Source organism: Pleuronectes platessa, chromosome 1 (genome assembly GCF_947347685.1).
Source record: "Pleuronectes platessa chromosome 1, fPlePla1.1, whole genome shotgun sequence".
NCBI classification, from domain to species: Eukaryota; Metazoa; Chordata; class Actinopteri; order Pleuronectiformes; family Pleuronectidae; genus Pleuronectes; species Pleuronectes platessa.
This window is the reverse complement of record NC_070626.1, coordinates 24,753,852-24,774,456: the sequence shown is the minus strand read 5'-3', so window position 1 is coordinate 24,774,456 and position 20,605 is coordinate 24,753,852. Positions and strand designations below refer to the sequence as shown.

Here is a 20,605-nt window from a genome sequence, read left to right as displayed (position 1 = left end):
ACCTGTCTGCCCATACTCCAAGTTTCTGCCACGAGTACTAGTCATAAAGAAGAATTACAACATTTACGTTTGTTTACAAAGTAAGAAAGGAAAAACGAAAATAATGGTTTGTGGTCATCAAAAACAAAATATTCTATGATCACTTAGAATATAAAATGATCAAATACATTTATTTAAAACATATAGTAAAGAAACTCTCATGCATGAAATAACACAGGAAATGATTAAGAGTCATTTTTGACCCATGTTATGAAGGTTATAATGTTTCTATTAAAACATGATGATTTTACAGCAGTTTGTGGTGATGTTGGTTTTGCAGGGATGCAATCACGTCACTGACGGAAACAGGAAGGCCCGTCTACCTCTCGCGAGATTTCGCTGACGAGAGCCACAAGCGGAAGTAAATAGTGGCCATGGCACGTTAGCTGGCGTGAGGAGATACAGTGGAAAGTGAAGCGTGGATCTCTCTTCACGTTGAACAGTTAAATATTACTCCCAAAAGCCATGTTGTGTTTGCCTGAACTCTGACCGATGCCGCTCTCGCTCCATGCTTACTTGCAAAACACATGTATGACGAGAGTTGAGGAATCAAACCGCGCGCTCGGGGCCTGGAGCAGACCTCCGCCAACTAGCTAGCTCGCCTGGCTAACGTTGAGCTAAGTGTAGCTAACGCTGCTTTTGACGCCCCGGCCCAGATCAAATAATACTGAAGTGTGACACCACTTAACGTGAGGAACTCGGCGAGTGACATTCTCCCGGTGGCGTTAACCGAGGCCGCGGTGGAAGTGTGGCTGCGTCTAAAATGATCATTGAAAACCTCGATGCCTTGAAAACATGGCTGTCTGAGACCCTTGAGCCCATGTAAGTAGCGTTAGCCATTAGCATCACAAGCTGCTCTTCCCCTGTCGAAGCAGCCAAACCCGGTCATGTATTCGTTACTCCCGTGTGTTTATGGGTTGTTCTCCTCTCGTTCCCAGCTGTGATGCAGACCCCTCCGCCCTCGCTAAGTATGTCGTTGCCCTGGTGAAGAAGGATAAAAGTGAGAAGGAGCTCAAAGCCCTGTGTATAGACCAGTTGGATGTATTTCTTCAGAAAGGTCAGTAAATCCCTCACCCTCCTGGTCACTGACATGTATTATTGCCCCAACCTGCGGGCCACTGGGGTCACCACGATGCGGACTCATGTCAAACTTAAAACGGATGCAAACAGTTGCTCTGTGCACATAGGAGAGATGCATTGACTTGGATAATTCATCCTCTGCTTCACAAAAACCTCCTTTTATTTATATCTGTTTCAGCTGAAGGATATAAACAAGCATCAATGTAATCGAATGTTTGCTTCGTTTCATCGTCTTCTTTTTCAGAGACGCAGCTTTTTGTGGACAAGCTGTTCGAAGCCGTGAACAACAAAAGCTACCTCCCACCGCCAGAGCATCCATCCTCTCTGGGCAAAGTCGAGAAAGACGAGCAGAAAAAGGATGAGGTAATTTTCTCATCATACTATGGTTCCAACCTATGATACGCTTTAAACCAGAGGAACTCGCACGTCATTGGCTCTCTTAAATACATGTTATTTATGCCATGTTGCCCTTTTTTTGTTCAGATAAACCGGGATGAAGAACGGGAGAAGAAGTTCTCTCGGCGGGTGAATCACAGCCCTCCACCATCAACCTCTCGCTACAGTAGAGACAGCAGGTGCGTGCCGGCTCCCCGTTGAACAGTTTGTCTTCAGCTCGTTATAACATTTAGCTAATTACTTTGTCGTTGTTTATCCACATGTTCAGGAGAGTCGATGACCGCAAGAGGGACGATCGCTCCAGGAAGAGAGAGTATGACCGCGTCCCGCCGAGGAGGGACTCGTACCGCGAACGCTACAATCGCAGGAGAGGCCGCAGTCGCAGCTACAGTCGTAGCCGCAGCCGCAGTTGGAGCAAGGACCGCGTCCGGGACCGTGACAGAGAAAGGGACAGGGACAGAGACAGAGACCGGGACAGAGAGAGGGACAGAGAACGCAGCAAGAGCAGGTCCCACAGCAGAACCAGGTCTGGAAGCAGGAGTCGAGGTAAGACTCCAAAGCCCAGGTTAAGAAACACAACTGTGCCGCCCTGTTGGTTACAAAGTTGACTTATTTAGACTACAACTGACCAAGCAGCTCCTTGAACACACATGGTTTGATATGTAGTTAATTTTTTTTTTTAAATTTAAAATAGGTCTGTATTGGATTTTCTTGAACTCTGATTTATTTGCTCTTGCTTATGAATTATATATCTTTTTATTCAATTAGTTGCTTTTTACGAAGCTGTATCAGCACAAAGCAAAGCATTTAAACTTCAAACCAATACAAGAACAGTTCGGACAGCTAATTTATCACTAATACTATCACATTTGGTATTAATGGACCGCGTTTTAATCACTATTTCATTCTTGCTTGACAATAGAAACAGAAAAAACAACAAGCTTTATCCGGAACTTGGCTGTGATTAAACACTGCATATGTGAGCACAGAGAGAAGCAAATAGATAAAGGGTGAAAACCGTCTGAGACTCAACTGAATGCAAATATGAAGTGTGATGTCATGAACACCCCAATAGGAAAATTACACTATCTTCCATGTTTTTGAACAGCCTTTGGGTACATCCCATTTCAAGTAGTCGTTTACTCCCAAGGTCTCAACCACATCCTCAATTTGGCACATGTACCACACATGGGCTAGCCACATTCTAAGACCCAGTCTTGTTTTACTATTATTCATCACCACTGTCTGTTCACAGAACGAGATCCTGCTAAAATGAAATTCGATCATGAACGTGTGGAGAGGCCAGAGAGCGGTGACGGCTACGCTGCAGCATCCCAGGTCTCCACTGCAACCACGACACACTTCCCTGTGCCATCACTGAGCAGCACCATCACAGTCATCGCCCCCACACACCATCACAGCAACAACAGCAGTGAGAGCTGGACAGACTTCTGCCCTGATCTCCCTGTTGATCGTGTCCCCTTTGGCAGGGGGCCACCTCCTCCTCAACTGAGGAATCGATGTCGTGACTATGATGGTAAGAAAACTTGGCAAAACGTTTGGCAGTTGGTCAGACATGCTGTTTTTATTATTACATTTCTATGTGATTGATGTTCTACCTGTGTTTGCTGTGTTTTCTAGAAAAGGGGTTCTGCATGCGTGGGGACATGTGTCCTTTTGACCATGGAAGTGACCCAGTCGTTGTGGAAGATGTCAATTTGCCCAATATGCTGCCTTTCCAACCTCCGCCCATCTCTGGTGTGGATGGCCCCCCGCCACCTGGGCTCCCACCACCACCACCTCTCATGAACCCCCCACCTGTGAACCTGCGGCCCCCTGTGCCCCCACCGGGTGCCCTTCCACCCAGCCTTCCACCTGTTGCAGGTATGAGTTCAGTTTATAGGAACACAACCAAACTCAGTCAGTGCAGGTTCACCCAGCTCCTACTCTCGTTATCAATAGCAAACAACATTAGCATTAGCAAAGCTGTGTAGAACTTTCAGCTGCTGCTATCAGCAGATATCCAATACTACTACTTATAATTGATTAATAAGTATATTTTTCTGTGTAAACCTTCATGAGAACTATTTTTAAGTTTAGATTGGTAGATAGAAAATACATGTAGTGATGAAGCTAATTTTTATTTTCATTATTGGTTAATCCTATGATTTTTATCTCAGTTATGTGATTTAGTCCCTAGATTTAAATGTCAGAACAGAAGATAAGAAACAGAATTACTGAGCCTGTGTCGACACTCAGGTTTATTCGGCTTGTCTTGAGTTAGTGGATGTTTTGCCAGGAAAGAGAAATTTACTTGAATTGCTACAGTTTGGATGCTCTTATGTATTCGTTGGTCTGAATTCAAACAAAATGGGGAAAATATCATTATTACACTAACTTAGACATGTGTTTTTTGCCGTGGCAGGTTAATATAATCATTCAAAGGTCAAATTGGTTTGTCAAGTTGGGGTTTTGCTTGTGTTATTTATATTGTTCTGTCCGACACAGGTCCGCCTCCTCCACTTCCTCCGTTGCAACCATCAGGAATGGATGCTCCTCCCAATTCCATCACAAGCTCTGTTCCCACCATCGTCACTTCTGGGATGCGACCCTCACTTCCTCAGCCTCCAGGGCCGCTCTTCAACACCGGTAATGGCCGTGTGTAAAGCTCCACATTTAGGCCCTGTTCCAATTCCTCTCCCATGGTCCTTGATATGAAGTGCCCTTCACTGGTATTTTCTGAATGTACCACATTTGAGCGGAGGTTTGAAGGGCTAGGAGGCCAGCCCCCCTAAATCACATAACGAACTGGGACAACACAATCCCTTCATGATCACGTGCTAAACGAAGGGGTTGGGCGAAGTGGTACGGCTAAGGGGTGAATTGGGACAGGGCATTATTTTAGTATTTATGAATCACTGTTAATGTATCTTGCATTGCGCTTTTATGAATTAAATAATCCTCTTTGCTGAACAGACAACTATGAAACAGATGTGTACAATCCTGAAGCTCCCAGCATCACCAACACCCCCAGACCAATCTACCGCCACAGGGTCAATGCCCAGAGACCCAACCTGATTGGCCTCACGATGGGGGAGGTGGACCAGCCAAAGAGAGGTATTGTTCTCGTTAACAGAGCTATCGGTGCTCTGACTAGATTGTCTCCAAACATATTGTCACACTTTGTCCTTTGGCCTGTGTGCAGCTTGTTGCTGCTTCACAAACAAAGCAAACACCATTATTACATGGGTCTGTATTTGTGTTGAGTGTTATGTCGTTTCCAAACTGATCTGTCAGCATTTGTCCCTCACCAGACAAGATTCCTAACAACTGTATGCGGATTGTAATGGAATCTGATCCGAGAAAGAGACCAGCTATTTCTCACGATGGAGGCCTCCTCTCAAAGAAACCTTGGTTTGACAAGTAAGACACATTTTCCCTTTTCAAGATAAAACAAGTCATATGCTCCCCCTTAACATATCGTTTAAGACAAATTCAACTGATGTATGACTAATATTTTCCTCACTGACTTATTCTATAATTTCCCTTCTCTGCTCAGACCCAACTTTAACAATCCCAACCACCAGGGCTACCACAAAAGACCTCCCTTCTCTACCAACACCAAGCTGCTGGTTCGGCAAATTCCCCCTGACCTCAACAACATCAGCAAACTCAATGAACATTTCAGCAAGTTTGGCACCATCGTCAACCTGCAGGTCAGTGCAGCGGCGCTACAGGCGTGAAGTCACAGCTCTGACGTGTGATCAGGAAAATGTCTAGTTACTGAGTCGTGCAAACAATGAAGCTGCTCAATAGGTCACCGATGTGTATGTAGGTGAAGGGATTTCAAAAACGCTACAGAGTTTAGTTTTATTTTAGATTTTGAAGAGGCGGTTTAAGTTTTGTCTTTGTAACTGTTTTTTAATCACTCACTATCTCCACTTTGGCTATACCCATGTTAGTACATTTTATTTTTTTTAATCTATCACTTTTTGGAAAACAGTCATCAGAGATCTGATTTATGTCCTGAAAGGAAATGTCTGGACTCTGAAGTAGTAACTCAGTTATTGGGAAAGTTAGGATGTTAAGGAGAGAATTGCATCATAGAGTTTAGGTTGAGTTGTCGAATTGGCCACAGATTGAAAAAACACAGTTTAGGGTTATGGGGGAGCAGCCAGTTGCAGTTATACAGTTTCTCACCACAAGGTGGCTGCAGTGCTCCTCAACTGTGATTTTCTACCTATGTTTCATTTATTAGTAGTTCACGTGTGAAGTGTCCTGAGCTGCATTTCTTGTGTTCTATCCCTCATATAACCTCATTAAGTTACTCATGTGCATTCGATAACCTTACAATGTTCAGGTCCAGTTCAGATAAATGATCCAGGATTTACAGCTTGTGTAATATTCTTCAAATGCCTGATTCATTTGACATTTTGATCTCTTTCTACAGGTGGCCTACCAGAACGACCCAGAGGGGGCACTGATCCAGTTTGCGTCTCCAGATGAGACCAAGCGAGCTATGCAAAGCACAGAGGCTGTTCTCAACAACCGCTTCATCAGGGTGCACTGGTTCCGTGAGGATGGGAATGATGTACATGGCCAGTCTCACCCACAGCAGCAGCAGCAGCCACAGACCCAGCCAGCACTGGTAAAAGCTGATTTTAACATAGTCAATCATGAGTAGTAGACTACAAGCATCGAGTTGGCCAGTTACTGAATCCATCTACCAATCTGATACCAGGTCTTCCAAGTACATTAGTTTCACCCAGATAAAACTGCTTTTCTTTCCCTTGAAATCACTTCTTCTTTGCTGCTCCAAAACATTAGTTGTGCTGCCCTGTGACTGGCAAGTTCTGTTTTTAGAGCGGTAAAGAAGAGGCGATTTATTTAGGAAAGTCTAAATAAAGTGGAAAAGGCAGATGCAGCCAAAAGCTCAGCACAACCAGAAAAGTGAAATATCAGAACTGTTTCATGTTCCTCATTAATCCAGACATATTGTGATTAACCTCTTTTGTCGCTCAGCAGCCTTCAGCTACCTCTCTGAAGCAGTCAGTCAAAGATCGCCTTGGACCAATGCTCCCTGCAAACTCTGAGCCCTCCCAAGACTCCAGTGCAGCCGCTCAGGTGTGTGTGATGTAGGGTTCTTGCATATACTTGTCAGTTGTCAAAATGTGGGTATAAACATGATGTATTTTTTTTTTATCATTCATGAAGAATCCATCTAAAGTGTCAGTGAAGGAACGTTTGGGCTTTTCCTCAAAACCAGCAGCTCCTGGCGAAAAAGTAACCCTCTGCTCTAAATTTTTGTTTCTTGGAGAATCTATCGTCCTACTTCAAATTGTGTTGAAACCTTTGTGTGATCACTTTTCTCCCCCTTTGCCAGGTGTTCTCTACGTCCATGGGTCTCACAAAAACAGTGTACAACCCTGTTGCCCTGAAGGCAGCCCAGAAAACCTCAGAGGATGCCCTGAAGAAGAAACAGGTGAGAGGAGAAAACAGGGAACGGCAAGAAGAGATACTCTGAGGGAAGCAAGAAATAAGATTTCTCACACTGAAAACCTGACCCATTTTACAGGAAGCTCTAAGACTACAGCAGGACGTACGGAAGAAGAAGCATGAAATATTGGAGAAGCACATTGAGACACAAAAGGTGAGAATCTGTAATGAGAAGCGTATAAAAACTTTGATAATTAAGTGTCCCTATCAACGGACAGCATTTAGATCTGGGACCTTCCAACACAAAATTATTCTCAAAATTTGAGCTATGAAAGAAGTGTGACTCATCTCTAAAGCAACAGGAGGCGACAGAGTCCCTGAGCCAGGCAGTGGACGGCTTTGATTTGTTTGTGTAGCTTAACCAAGAGGTGTCGAAAGGTGTTTTTCCGACATGTGACTCGTGCACTGTGTGATCCGACTAAAAAGGGATTAAACAACGAGTCATGGAGCTAATTTTGACCCAAAATGTAGTTGTGAGGGAAATAATCTGTTTCTTACCATGTGACCTTTAGCTGACTGCGTGTGCTTCAAGAGGAAGTAATATAGAGCAGCTAATATTTTAACTTCTCTCTCTTTCTGCAGCTCCTGATATCCAAAATAGAGAAGAACAAAGCAATGAGGGCCGAGGACAAAGCCATGATCATGGTAACTTTGGGCACGTTAACCAAGAGCATCACCAAACTGCAGGAGGAGATAAAGGGAATCTCATTCAGCAACAACAACCCACTACGCATCAACAAGAGCAAGGCTCAGGTAGACTTTCCACCAGCTTCCTCCATCCATACAACACAAAAATCCTACTCTTCAAAACCAATAGATTGTGAGGTTGAAGTTTAGATTCTATGTAGGCCTTGGATATAAAAACGTTAATCATCTAAAAGTGCTAAGTGAAAGGAGTTTTTAATCCTTCCAGGCACAGAAGGATCTGCTGGATGCGGAGCTGGACCTGTACACGAAGACTCAGGCAGGAGAGGACACCGCATTACTGAAGATCAAGTATACCCAGCTTCAAATTGAGGTATTTACTTGCACTTGAAAGACAAAACTGTCTAAAAGTGCTAAAACACACAGCTGCCGTTTGAGGTAACTTGTGCTCTGACAACCTCAAATGGTATTCAGATATTTGTGCTCTCTTTTACATCTTTCCATTTATGTTCTGCTTTTGTTTTTTTTAATTCAGGCAGCTAAAAGAGGACTCCTGTCACCAGGGCGAGGCAGGGGGGTCCACAGCCGTGGCCGCGGGGCTCACAGGGCCCGGGGGAGGGGCTCCAGAGGTCGGGGAAGAGGCGTGCACGCAGTCGTGGACCATCGGCCACGAGTGCTGGAGATTTCAGGTTTCACCGAGGCCGACTGCGTAGACCTGCTGCCACACTTTGCTGTAAGTCCACTGAGAAACGACTGAAGCATTTCTCTAATGGTGCAACAACACCAAGAGAAACCAGCACCATAACACTCACTTAGGATTTGTTCTGTAATATTTTACCTGGTACTTGAAATCAATTCTTAGAAATGCATCTTCTATTGTTGCAACAGTTGAACAGGATTCATTGATTGAAATGTTGTCTGTTCATGATTTTTTAAGCAATTTGGAGAAATTGAAGACGGACGGATAAATGAAAACAACCAGTCGGCGATCATCTCTTTTAAGACCAGAGCAGAGGCTGAACAGGTGAAACATTTCCTCCTCTGTATTGATTTATCTTGACTGGAGCTCTGAGCGCCGCGGTCGAGTCTGCTCCACTGCACCTGACTCACCTGTCTCCCCTCGGCCGTGTCCCCCTGTAGGCGGCTCTTCATGGAGTGAAGTTCAACAACCAGACTTTACGCCTGTCGTGGCACAAACCTGCCATGTCTCTCAGTGCTGCCGATGCTGATGGGGCAGAACAGGATGAGGATGAGGTTTGTGGACATTACTCACTTTGCTTAAATATCTTTTATTTATTCAGAGTTACAACAAGTTACATTTAAGATCCTCCACATTATCTTGCAAACTTAAAAAAGAGGCAGTTGGTTTCCATAATAATTTTTTTGTATGCATTAGAAGTAGTGGTAAATGAACGTTAATATAATTAACATCTAGATTGTATAATTTTTACATATTTATGAAATTTCAAGACCTTCAATTCAGGTTATTCGATTTTAAACTTCTAATGAGAATGGAATTGTTCTTTTATAGAAGCTGATGATTTGTGTCAGCTTCTCTGTAAAGTTGATAAGTCTTAAGGATGGAGGTCTGCCACGTCTCATCCATTGTCGCCCTTCATGCTGATACAAATATTTATTTGGAAGTATTTACTTATAAGGGAATATGTATGGTAAAGTCTCTGGTCAGATAACTGTTCAGATCAGCTTACTTCTTGATGTTGTACAATTGGAGAACACAAGAGGGAGCCATCAAACATTACAGCCAGCATCACACTGTCAAACTGAGAATTCTGTCCCCCTTGAGGATTTCTGAATATACGTTGAAAGTGAAGTGCTGAAAGTTTAACTGGAATCTTTTTCTTTTCCTCCTCAGTACCCGGAAGAGTCCCTGAGTGACAACGAGCTGCTGCAGGACGACGACGAGGAAGAGGACGACAACGAGCCGCGCTCCTGGCGCAGATGAAGATCAGTCACATGCTCGTCTCTGGGCAAACCGGTGCGGAAAAGGAGCAACAATCCAGCAACTTTATTAGATTTCAATGCCTGTTTAGAAGTCATGAATTGTTGTTTTTTTTCTCACAAAAATGTAACAAGCAAAAGAACATTGTGAGTTTGATTAATTTTAATGTGTGTATCAGATGCAGCAATGGTGAATTTTTTAATGATCTTAATGTAGAACTAGAACTTTTTTTCTTTTGATTGAGTTATTTTGTTTCCCAGAACACATACTTTGTCTGGACATGTGACACCTGTTCCAATTAAGACACATTTGTTAAACTCTCAGTTTAAGGAAAACCAAACCCATGTTTTAATTTCACAGCATCACAGGCCGTAGCTTCTGCTGCATAGTATGAGGTTGACTTAAAATGCTCATGTGTAAATATTTTATGTCAGGGTTTAAATGATTTGTATGAACGCTTGGCTTCTGACTTCTTGGCTTTACTTTGAATTGTACAAAAAATAAAGAATTGAAATGGTCTGAAAACAAACTGCAGAGAAAAAAAAAAAGAGAAAAAAAAGAATAAAAAAAACAAAAAAACAACATTGCAGTTAAAAAAACAACAACACTCGTGTTGAAAAAGACCATTTCAAAAAACAAAAAAACTTCCTCTTCCCCAAAAGAGCAAACTATCCTAAAAATCCTATCAACATTTTTCAAATGTTGGGTCGGTAAGGTAACTGAATATTCAGCCCTGATTTTAACGCCCAAGGTAAGAACATGACGCAGTCTGTAAATGTTTTATTTGCAAACAGCGGAAATGTATTTAACCTTTAACATTTATAATCCAGACTCCAATAAAACAATAACACCTTTTTCTTTTTGTTGCAGGACATGTCGGCAGTTTCCAGCCCCCGGTCTTCTTCCTCCATGAGGCTCCAACATTTTACAATGTAAACTTTTATTGTAAACTAAGAACTGCTGTATTAAAATACTATATTTATACACATTTAGTTGTTTCAAGTAACTTTACTTGAGTGTGATACTTGTTTGATGTAACTTATTGAATCACTTATTTTATTATTTTGGTTAATGTAAGGCCTCGGTTCCCAAACTGGGGTACATGTACCCCAAGGGGTACGCGAAGTGGTTCAGGGGGTACGTGGGGAGAACATTTTATCTGCGTTTTCAAAGTGAAAAAGCCCATTACATTTTCAAACTGAGCTATAAATAATCGCGCAATATTAAATAGTCTGAATAGCCAACTCGCATTGCCAAAAATACCCATATTCAGCAAAATAATTACACTGCCAAAAAAAGTTACAGGTAGGTTAGTGACCGTTAGTCAAAACTAGGGATGGGCATAATTAATCGACAATCGATTAATTGATCCTTAAGAATTTCGTAGATGACATTATTTTGTCATCTACGATTATTATAAGTCCTGAAATCCCTGACAATTTCAAAGTCTCAAGTGTTATAGGCTGTATACGTGCGTCGGGGGGGGGGGGGGGGGGGGGGTACGTAGCTGGAGATTGAATGTCTGAAGGGGTACGAGACTGTAAAAAGTTTGGGAACCACTGATCTAGATTAACCTCCATTCATTTGAATTGGTCTCCCCAACTTCTTAATATTTATGATTTATTCTTTTATTTATTCATTCACAGCCTCATTCTTTGGTGCATGATATGGCAAGAAGACAGCAGAATCGCATGCTCTTAAGTAAAGCCGACACTGACAGTATTGTGCGGACCCAGTGTCAGACTGTCCTGCAATTTAGAATTCTCAGTTGCTCATTTTTCAGGAATAATCTCAGTTATTTGTCTGTCTATCCTATTATCTGGGAACTCATGAAGCGATGAATATATTCTTTATACGTGTACAAATGAGAGAAATAAATCCTTAAAGCACTGTTGTAATATGCCTTAATTTTAATGCCTATGTTGTGATGACTATATATTTACATAACTCGAAGAAGCTCATGGGGCCAAGGAAGACAATCGGTGCAGTACTGCCTGTTGCACAACTTTTCATGCAGTGAGTGCATAGGACGTTTTGGCAGGCCAGGCCCACCCATCCATGCAACAACTGTCACACTTAAGCTACTGGAATCCTGAAATATGCTGCGAGTTTGTCTCCCAAAAGAAACACATTTTTAGTCCAGTGCACAAACATAAGCTCACAGACAGAGTCTCTGAGTTTCAGCAGACGATACTGAGCCAATTTTAGGAGTTTGACCTCTGATGCCGTATTTATTAAACATGCACTGAAATGTCTAAAGGATTGGTTGAAAATAGTGTTACTTAACACAAAGCTGCAGTTTGTCTGTCCTTGTCAAATAATATCATGCTCTTGCTGATGATATAATAAAGCCAAGCTTTTTGTCCGTTCATAAATATCACTCTCCAGAGGCTTATATTGAATATCCTCACAGCTTGAAGTGAAACTTGTGGTACACAACCAGCTGTTAGAAGATAAAATATGACATCAATTATGTTTTTTTTACTGAATTCTCATTTAGATTTGATGTTCAGTTCAGGATAAGTACTTTTGTCAAATGTTGTCCCAGAAACTCTCCAGGCATCTGTGCTTTTCATTGATTATTGGGAAAGTTGTATAAGTTGTATTTCCCACATGTGTTTTAATTGAAATGTGAGGGCAGCTGCATGCAAGACATAAAAACACCCAAATTAAATTTAAAACATTTTATTCATTAGTCGACAACATAGTACAAACCACAAACAGAGTACAGACATGATGTCACCCAGTGCAAATTATACAGAGTAGGAGCAGGGGTTGCAGTGGGGGGTTAGTGTCCATTTACAAATATCACTGTATAAGTTGTATAAGTGTATAAGTTGCATTAAAAACTTAGTGGGGGGTGGAGTATGCCATCTTCCTGGCATCCACTGTTTCCCTCAACAAAAGGGAGAGCCTTGGTGCCCTCTTCCCTTTCTCTGCGATATGGTCCAGCTGGTTATAGTAGGTGTCCATCACCTCCTTTTCCGTCACCACCTCCAGGTCCTGCTGGATCATCTGGAGGAGCTGACAGAGGCCCTCAAGAGACGGCCCGTCTCCTTTCTGCAACAGCCTCCTGATGCAGCAGTGCATGGACTTCTCTGCCAGCACCTTGGAGAGGAACAGCTCCCCAATAAACCTCAGCATATTGAGGAAGCGACCAGAAGGTTTGGTGTTCTGTTGCTCTTCCCTCAGCCGGTCGATGACCCTCACGTCCTGGACTGGCTCCAGGCAGGACCAACTCTTTAGATGAATGCCCTCCTTGTCCAAGTTCTTCATGAACTCTGCCTGGCAGTGTTTAACCAGCAGAGACCTGAAGGAGACGCTGGCTGACCAGTCAGACAAGGATTGGAACTCAACCTGAAGAGGAGAAAACCATAAAAAAATATTAACACTAATGTAACTCACATACATACATACATAGTGATCAGTGTGTTCAATTAAGGTTAAAACCTGCATACAAATACAAGGTGTCCAACTAAGTAAGAAACAGGATAAAGTAGCTTCCAGTCATAGATGCATCACTTACTTCTGAGAGGTGTTGACACAGCTCCGCGAAGACTGCAGCAGAGTCTGGTTTCTTCACGGCCCTCTTGAAAATGAGCTCAACCATTTCCTGCAGGTTCTCCTCAACGTCCAAGTCCTCGTGACTCAGATCCGTCACGAAGGCTTGAAGGTTTGCAGTGACGCAGCTGACGGACTCGTAGGAGGCAGCGCCGAGAAACCCCACGTGTGTTGGGATCATGTTGATTCAAATCAATCGTAGTTCTCTTAAAGGCAAATCCAAAGAAACGAGTTCAGGAGCAAGAACAGAGTTCAGGAGCAAGAACAGAGTTCAGGAGCAAGAACAGAGTTCAGGAGCAACGAGCCAAGTATTCCGAAGAGAACTGACTGAAAACTGACTGAAAACTGACGCTTATGTAGGGACAGACTTCAAAGGTATATGGCTGCTGCTTTGGTGACCTTCAGTGACATTCATCAAAGGAACAAAGCCTGAGTGATAACGTTCAAAAAAATTCAGAAAATGCCTTTTTTTTTTTTAAATGTATAAGTTTAATTTAGATAAACATTAAATTCAAACTTAACGGTTTGAGTGAAAAATCCCTGATGATGCTTCTGAAACTGCGTGTTACAAAAATAAAGTACACCTATTTATCTACATCAATTTAGATCTATCTGGGGGGGGGGGGTTGGGGTATAGGGGGGCTAGTAGCATTCATGCTAATAAGGAACGATAATGCCTGTTTCATATTGGTAAATGTGTCGCTTTCAAGAGTTTTTACAACAACAGTTTTAATTTGGTCAAACCACCACGTGGAAATGTGTCCTTCGGGGGAAATCAGTGGCACTAATATGGCAGGCAAAACGTTTGCAGCGCTGTTTGAAGTCAGTGGGCACGATGTACAGTCAGAGTCCGCCTCCGTGTCTTTATTGAACGGGTGTCTCCTCTTCTTCGTCAGCTTCTTCTTCCTCTGCGTTATTTTGTAGCTTTAACGCTCCTTCAACCGTCGCTGGACAGCTTTAATGTGCGGGCAGTGAAATAAAAAGATCTCGGGCTCGTAGCGTCTCAGCAAGTAACAACACTTGAGGTCGGACATGTTGGATACACGTTTGAGGGACTTCTTGCTTCTGTTTTAGTGCGAGACTACCACGGTGTTGTCTTATGCTCCACACCGCCTCCTGCCGCTCCGGGGTGGGATTACATGGTTACGATGGCCGAGAGAAGATAAGTGTTTTCTTCACTGCAAATGAAGAAACCACTTTCTGTTAATAGCAACATTTGTTAGAAAATGGACACTTGCATCTGTAAATGCCTTTAATTTACATATAATCATTTATTGCACAGATGGGACCAGATCATAGTTCTTGTAAACATTGAATATGTAACCTTGTAGACAATTGGGCCCTGTTTATTATAATTATTATTTATTATCATTTACTATCATTATTTTATTTCCATATAATATATACTTATTTCTCGATTTCCCCTTTCTGAACCATTCCCTGCATTCACATATCGTTTACCTGTTGGTTAATTAAGCTGTCCATTAGTGATTGAGTATACTGGAGTCTAATTGGCTGTATCTAAGGATGCAGACCTACGATTGGGTAGAGGGAAGTAAGCCCCGCCTTTTCACGTAGCTGTCGTCGATGCGCAGCCACACACGAGCAGACGAGAGACAAGCAGAGAAAACTAGTAGAAGTCGTAAAACTAGTATAACTGTAGAAACTGTGTTTATAAAACTATATAAAGCAGTGGAAGTGGAAGTTGAAGGAAACGGAACCGAAGTGAGACCGAATTAATGAGCGTCGGGAGTTTTATTATTTTCGGCGGAGTCTTGGTGAGTTCACAGCGCTAATGCTAACGCTAATCGCTAACCATGCCATGTCTTAACACGAGGCACTGTAGGAAGCATGTGAACCTGACTGTTGTGTATTTTACTTTTGTGGTGTTTTTTATGTTTATCATTTGAGCATGTATGTTCTGTATGCACTTAATTTAATGTTCAGGTGTAGCCTGTAATATGTGTTTTATGTTAACAAATGGTTAAGAAGTGAAGTAATGAATAACTAAATATATAACTCATATTTAGTCAAACGATTACATTTAGAATACATTTAATATGGAAAAAAAGCTGTGCAGTTAAAGAAGATAATTAATTCATATTACTACTATGTTTTGATATCTATAATGGCCATGAGAGTAATAGCCTGTTCTCATATAGGCTAGGTTTTTTGGAATCCCTTGAAACCGTTGAGAGATTGGATCGAATTCCCCTTGACGAAGGGGTGGCGAGCTAGTGATGAAAACACCTCCTTATCCCAAGGAGTGGATCGGATGACCTGTATGAGAAGCATCACCTCCCATCAGGTGAACACGTTCTGAAGCGCACACGTGACCATTGACTAACTTTTTGACTTACGACCTGACATTTTGACTTGAAGTACATTGAACCAAAGAACACTTGCAAGGATTTTATTTTGTTTTTATTTTATTTTTCCTTATGGACATTCCGCAGCCATTTATTGGTGTTTAAAAGAAATTGTTTTGAATTGTTCTAATGTTACCGGATATTGATTATTATTGAAAATTGAATATTACTGATTGCACTTGAATCTATTTTATTATTTTTCTAAAAGCCAATACAATTCATCTAAACGTAATCAGTGGCTCCAGTTGATCATTGTGTGTGTCCTTTTATTCTTCCCTCCGTACGAACCTGGTAACTAGCCCACATCTGAATATATTCTATTGCCCATTGGGGTTACAAATACATTTTCTTTTTGACTCATTTCAAACAAATGATTATGCTTGAAATCTTACCCCTGAATAGGATTGTTCCCTAGGAAATCAGTAAAATGTCCTTTTAAAAACCCTATTGAAAGGCAGGGATAAATCTAGTTAATCTAAGGCAAAGTAATGTTTAAGCTTAGCCCTAAACTGTAATTATATATATATATAACGGTATGATGACCATATGCCAGGTACCCAGATCCTTAGAGGTGACGAAATATACCTCACATCACACTCCTGGTTACCTCATGTTATAGAAACACAAGTATTCAAGAAGATCTGTTCATTGAGGATCTCCTCGCTTGTAGAGAGAAGTTGACTCAGTTGACCCTCTCTGTAATATTGTGAGATGGATGTTTGTATGGGTTGATGTCGGGTTGATGTCGGGTTGTCCGTCCGTCTCATTCTTGTGAACGTGATAAACCACAAGAATGTCTCAAGGGAATTTCTTCAAATTTGGTACAAATGGTCATGTGAACTCAAGTATGAACCGATTACATTTCGCAAATATTTTGCCTTGTGAAGTTGATCTCATTCAATCAATCAAATTGTATTTGTATTAGGGATGTCCCGATCCGATATTGATATCGGAAATCAGTCCGATATCAGCCAAAAAAGTGAATATCGGATTTTATCGGACTGAATCTAAAAACTCCGATATAAGCGCTCCGATATAAGCTGTCCATTTACCGCTCCAGGACTTCTATAATAGGTGACTCTGGTTTGATCACACTCCAACACAGTAGGTGGTAATGCCCCTTAATTAACGTTGGTGCCGGCCGCGGAAGAAGAGCGTCTCTGATCCAGCATGCACAGCCCACGTGATCACAACAACGACAACGTGTGTGCCTGCAGCAAGGTGTAGTGATGTCGGCTGTGTGGAAGTATTTTACCGTAAACTCGGACAAAGACGTTGCAGCTAAATGCAACATTTGTCAGGCGCAAGTGTCCCGTGGAGGGACAGAACCGGGAAGGTTCAATACAAGCAACCTCATCGCACATTTGAAAAAACACCACAAAAAAGAACATGAGGATTTTCGCGAGAGCAGCAAGGCGAAGCAACAAGCCTCTGGCTCGCTTCAGCAACCCACGCTGGCCGAAAGCTTTGCAAGACGTGACAAACTTAGCCTGGATGCCAGACGAACTTAGCCCCGCCCACAACATTTTGGTCGGGCAGTTCGGTCTGGAGTCGCTCCATTGGGAAAAAATTATGGGGCGTGTTTCAACTGACCAGGAAGTAAAATTCCTCTTCGCTCAATTGGATAGACCTACAACCAATCAGAGCAACGTAGTATGTGACGTATGCTAAGCAACGCATTGTGAGTTATTTACTAACCCGGGTTCACACCGGACGCTTCAGCGCAGCGCCAAGCCTTAAATAACAGCTGGCTCCCATCCACTCCCATGTTAAAACTTTGTGCCGGTCACACCGGAGGCTGAAGCACCACGAGGCAGCCTTGGCGCAGCGCGGTGCTTCAGCCTCCGGTGTGACTGGCACAAAGCCGTGCAGCGATCTTCTGGATCAACAGGTGATATTATTAGCGCTGCCCGGCGGTTCAGCGTCGCTTCAGTGTCCGGTGTGAACAGCCAAGCGCCGGGGCGATAGGGATTAGCGCGGTGCTCTGGCGTCGCCTCCACGTTCTGTGTTCCTCTTTCAAAATGAATGCGCTGTCGATGTCTTCTAAAACAGACTCAATGGCAGCATCTACACATCTCAGCTCGCCAGCGGCAGGCATGTTTGTTGAAAACGAATTCAACCCGAGGGCACTTTGGTGACGTGGTTTACGTCACCGTTGATCATCTGTCAATCATCGTATAAAGCCCGCCCTGACAATCTGATTGGCCCAGTCCGGCCATAATTTTTTCCCAATGGAGCGACCCCAGACCGAACTGCCCGACCAAATCTGTTGTGGGCGGGGCTAAATTCGTCTGGCATCCAGGCTATGACAAACTACCACGGGACAGCAAAAAGGCAATGGCCATAACAGAAAAGATAGCCCAGTTTATTGTGCTTGATGACCAGCCCCTGTCGGTGGTGAGTAATGTCGGGTTTAAACGCTTAATGGAGCACCTCGAACCTCGCTACATTATTCCTATAGTTTTTGTTGTTTTTGTCCCTGCCCACAGTTGTTTCCAACATATGCTGACAGTAGAAAAATAACTGAAGTGAACTTGAATTGTTTGCACTTTAAAATTTAATTTATTCTATTCAATTGTATAATGATGTTGGTAACCAGTGGTTATTTTGCACTTTAAATATAACATTTTGTTTTCATTGGATTTGTTGAGGTAATACTCTTATGTTGAAGGTTAAAATTGATGTAACCAATTGGTTAATAATAAATGGGTCAGTTTTTCCTATACCTACTGTTGCTGACTATTGTTTTCTGTTATATCACTACAACATCAGTAACAGTAACATCACTTTATCAAGCCTTTTCTAACATTCCACACAACAAAATAAGGAATAAATATATGTATGATTTGTGCCTATATCGTATCGTATTGATATCGGTATCGGCCAATACTCAAGGCTACAATATCGGTATCGTATCGAAAGTGAAAAAGTTGTATCGGGACATCCCTAATTTGTATAGCCTTATTCACGAATAACAATTTGTCTCATAGTGCTTTAATAAGGTGTGAGATTTTCTGCCCTTAACCCTCAAAAGTGAGAAAAAATTACAAAATAAAAACCTGTTAAAAAAAAACATAGAAACCTCAGAGATCCACATGTGAGGATCCCTCTCCTTAGATGCCACTTGAAAAGGAAATCATCAGAAAGATACGAGTATTTACAGCATTGATTAGAATAAACAGATTGTAGCATAATCGAAGGTAAATGAACTGATGGATTATTGTCAGTAATGGTAGAGTATGTGAGTAGACATTGTATATCAAGCAGTCTTGTTGTAATCATAGTCCACGGACAGCTGCCACCATGATCAGGATCCACCATCAGGATCCACTGCCGCCATCAGGATCCACCATCAGCTGCCACCTCCACTGTGGTCCACCACCGCTCTCAGATGCCAACACGACACAGGACGGATCTGTGGAACACCATCAAGGAATCATTTCACGTTTGACACAAACATTCACTTGAGCTTGAATTTCATCTTGGTAGCCTAAGGTCAAAGGTCAAGGCCACAAAGTATGTTTTAAGTGTTTGTTGAACATGCTACCATAAAATCAGCTTGAGGGAATGTCTTCAAATTAGGTACAAACCTTCACTTGGACTCAAAGATGAACTGATTCGATTTTGGTGCCAGGAGGTCAAAGGTCACATTCACAGTAACGTCATGTTACTTTGAATGTGACACCTCAGGTCTACCCGTAGGGAATTTCATTAGATCTGGCACATTTCACTTTCACCAGATATCAGTGGTCACAGGTCACGTTGGTTTACAAATGGTTTGTGTGTGCAACTTGGTGCAGATCCAATATAAGATCTGGATCCAGTGAATTTAAACGTGTTTTCATACGAGGGCGGTTTGGCCTTGGTGGACGTGTGCACTTCTAGTTTCTGCTTTTCCCACTTTGACACATCAAAGTGTGGATCTGTGTGCGTCTCTTCCCTTTGCGTTTCCCAGTCTGACCACCTCACATGGGTTAATACTGGCCACCCTTTCATTTCCGTCAAACTAAAGTAAATATGTGTCCCTGTGTTTAGGTGGCAGGGACGTTGCTGTCTGGACTCGGTTGGTGTCCACCTGCAGAGACGCTGTCCACGATCTCTCGGCTCGGAGTGAGCCAGGACAAATAACCCAATCAGTGTCCACCGGGTCAGTGTTCCTGCGCCCCCCCCTGGTGCCTGTCACGCTCACAGAGATAATTGTGAGAAATCCGATTTGCTCTCGTAGAATATCTGCTGTTTTTCATTTAAGCTCTTCTCCCTCATCCCTCCATCCTCTCGGTGTGGGAGTGTTAAAGGCCCCCTCCCGTCGTCTCATTTACCTCCTGCCGTTCCACCACACTCACGCCGGGCGTTTATTGGCCTCCACACAAAGCTGTCGCAGTTTTTACCTGCGTGTTTGTGTATTTGTGTCGACAAACCTGTGGCTTTTATTCGTCACGAGCCCGGGTTTGATTGACACAAACGCCAACACTTCCTGACAATTGTTTAGTGTGGAACGCGTCACATGAATAAACAGATTTAGGACCGAGCCCCGTGTCGTTTACAGCCACCTCGGTGCTGATGTGACCGGCATGCAGGAATGTCTGCGAGCTCCGGCCGCCTCCTTTTGTGTCTCAGAGGCCGGAGGACGTCTATCTGCTCCGTGCGAGAGATGGAAGAGATGGGCTAACGAATTTAACAGCGTCCGTGTCGTCCGTGATACAAATCTTTACTTTCTGATTTGTGTCAAAGAGACAAATGAGGGTAAACTTTGGAATGAGTTTCAGCTGTGATGATTTTTTCTTTTCTTTCTTAGCGTGTGGAGAAAGGATATGAAATCTAAAATGTGTCTCACTTCGGGGGGGAAAAGGAAAAAGTGTGTTCAAATTGTTACTTTTGTTTGCTTGGAGATTTGCCGCCTGTTAGTGGAGATGATTGTAGTTTCTTTTCGAAAGTCCCCCCCCCCCCCCCCCGGGGTTTAAGAAGTCGGTCATATGGATATGCTCCGACTGGGAAAATGCATAACATTAAGCACTTCTAATGTATTTATTCAGATTCATTTGAATATTATCGCTGCATT

General features: G+C 42.7%; 2 protein-coding genes and 1 long non-coding RNA gene across 4 annotated transcripts; 2 read left to right on the top strand and 1 right to left on the bottom strand.

Moving 5' to 3' along the window:
* Positions 1–387: 387 nt before the first annotated feature.
* rbm26 (RNA binding motif protein 26) lies at positions 388–10,263 on the top strand. Of its 2 annotated transcripts, none has more exons than XM_053423819.1 (22): positions 388–861; positions 978–1,096; positions 1,364–1,482; positions 1,603–1,694; positions 1,784–2,061; positions 2,771–3,052; positions 3,157–3,399; positions 4,024–4,164; positions 4,492–4,632; positions 4,830–4,938; positions 5,075–5,231; positions 5,966–6,163; positions 6,541–6,639; positions 6,730–6,798; positions 6,899–6,997; positions 7,091–7,165; positions 7,594–7,764; positions 7,925–8,029; positions 8,192–8,389; positions 8,594–8,680; positions 8,797–8,910; positions 9,530–10,263. In XM_053423819.1, the coding sequence occupies exons 1-22, from the start codon at positions 803–805 to the stop codon at positions 9,617–9,619; spliced, it is 3,045 nt and encodes a 1,014-aa protein (XP_053279794.1). In that variant the 5' UTR covers positions 388–802; the 3' UTR covers positions 9,620–10,263. The 2 variants fall into 2 exon arrangements, with proteins under 2 accessions (XP_053279794.1, XP_053279786.1); XM_053423811.1 differs by having other exon boundaries at positions 6,538–6,639.
* A 2,028-nt stretch (positions 10,264–12,291) lies between these two features.
* LOC128440513 (eukaryotic translation initiation factor 4 gamma 1) lies at positions 12,292–14,221 on the bottom strand. The gene is made up of 2 exons (XM_053423248.1): positions 13,143–14,221; positions 12,292–12,973 (listed from the first exon to the last, which is right to left on the bottom strand). The coding sequence occupies exons 1-2, from the start codon at positions 13,356–13,358 to the stop codon at positions 12,467–12,469; spliced, it is 723 nt and encodes a 240-aa protein (XP_053279223.1). The 5' UTR covers positions 13,359–14,221; the 3' UTR covers positions 12,292–12,466.
* Positions 14,222–14,495: 274 nt separating this feature from the next.
* Positions 14,496–15,778, top strand: LOC128441155 (uncharacterized). Its single transcript, XR_008338744.1, has 2 exons — positions 14,496–14,955; positions 15,340–15,778. It is a non-coding gene; the product is annotated as an uncharacterized LOC128441155 (long non-coding RNA).
* The last annotated feature ends 4,827 nt before the right edge of the window (positions 15,779–20,605 follow it).

Excerpts from the sequence above, each read along its gene's own strand:
- LOC128440513 (XM_053423248.1), bottom strand. The coding sequence starts at position 13,358 with ATGATCCCAACACACGTGGGGTTTCTCGGCGCTGCCTCCTACGAGTCC. Across the intron at positions 12,974-13,142 it reads TGTGTCAACACCTCTCAGAA|GTTGAGTTCCAATCCTTGTC; the intron begins GTAAGTGATGCA and ends TCTCCTCTTCAG.
- rbm26 (XM_053423811.1), top strand. The coding sequence starts at position 803 with ATGATCATTGAAAACCTCGATGCCTTGAAAACATGGCTGTCTGAGACC. Across the intron at positions 2,062-2,770 it reads GTCTGGAAGCAGGAGTCGAG|AACGAGATCCTGCTAAAATG; the intron begins GTAAGACTCCAA and ends GTCTGTTCACAG. Across the intron at positions 7,166-7,593 it reads AGCACATTGAGACACAAAAG|CTCCTGATATCCAAAATAGA; the intron begins GTGAGAATCTGT and ends CTCTTTCTGCAG.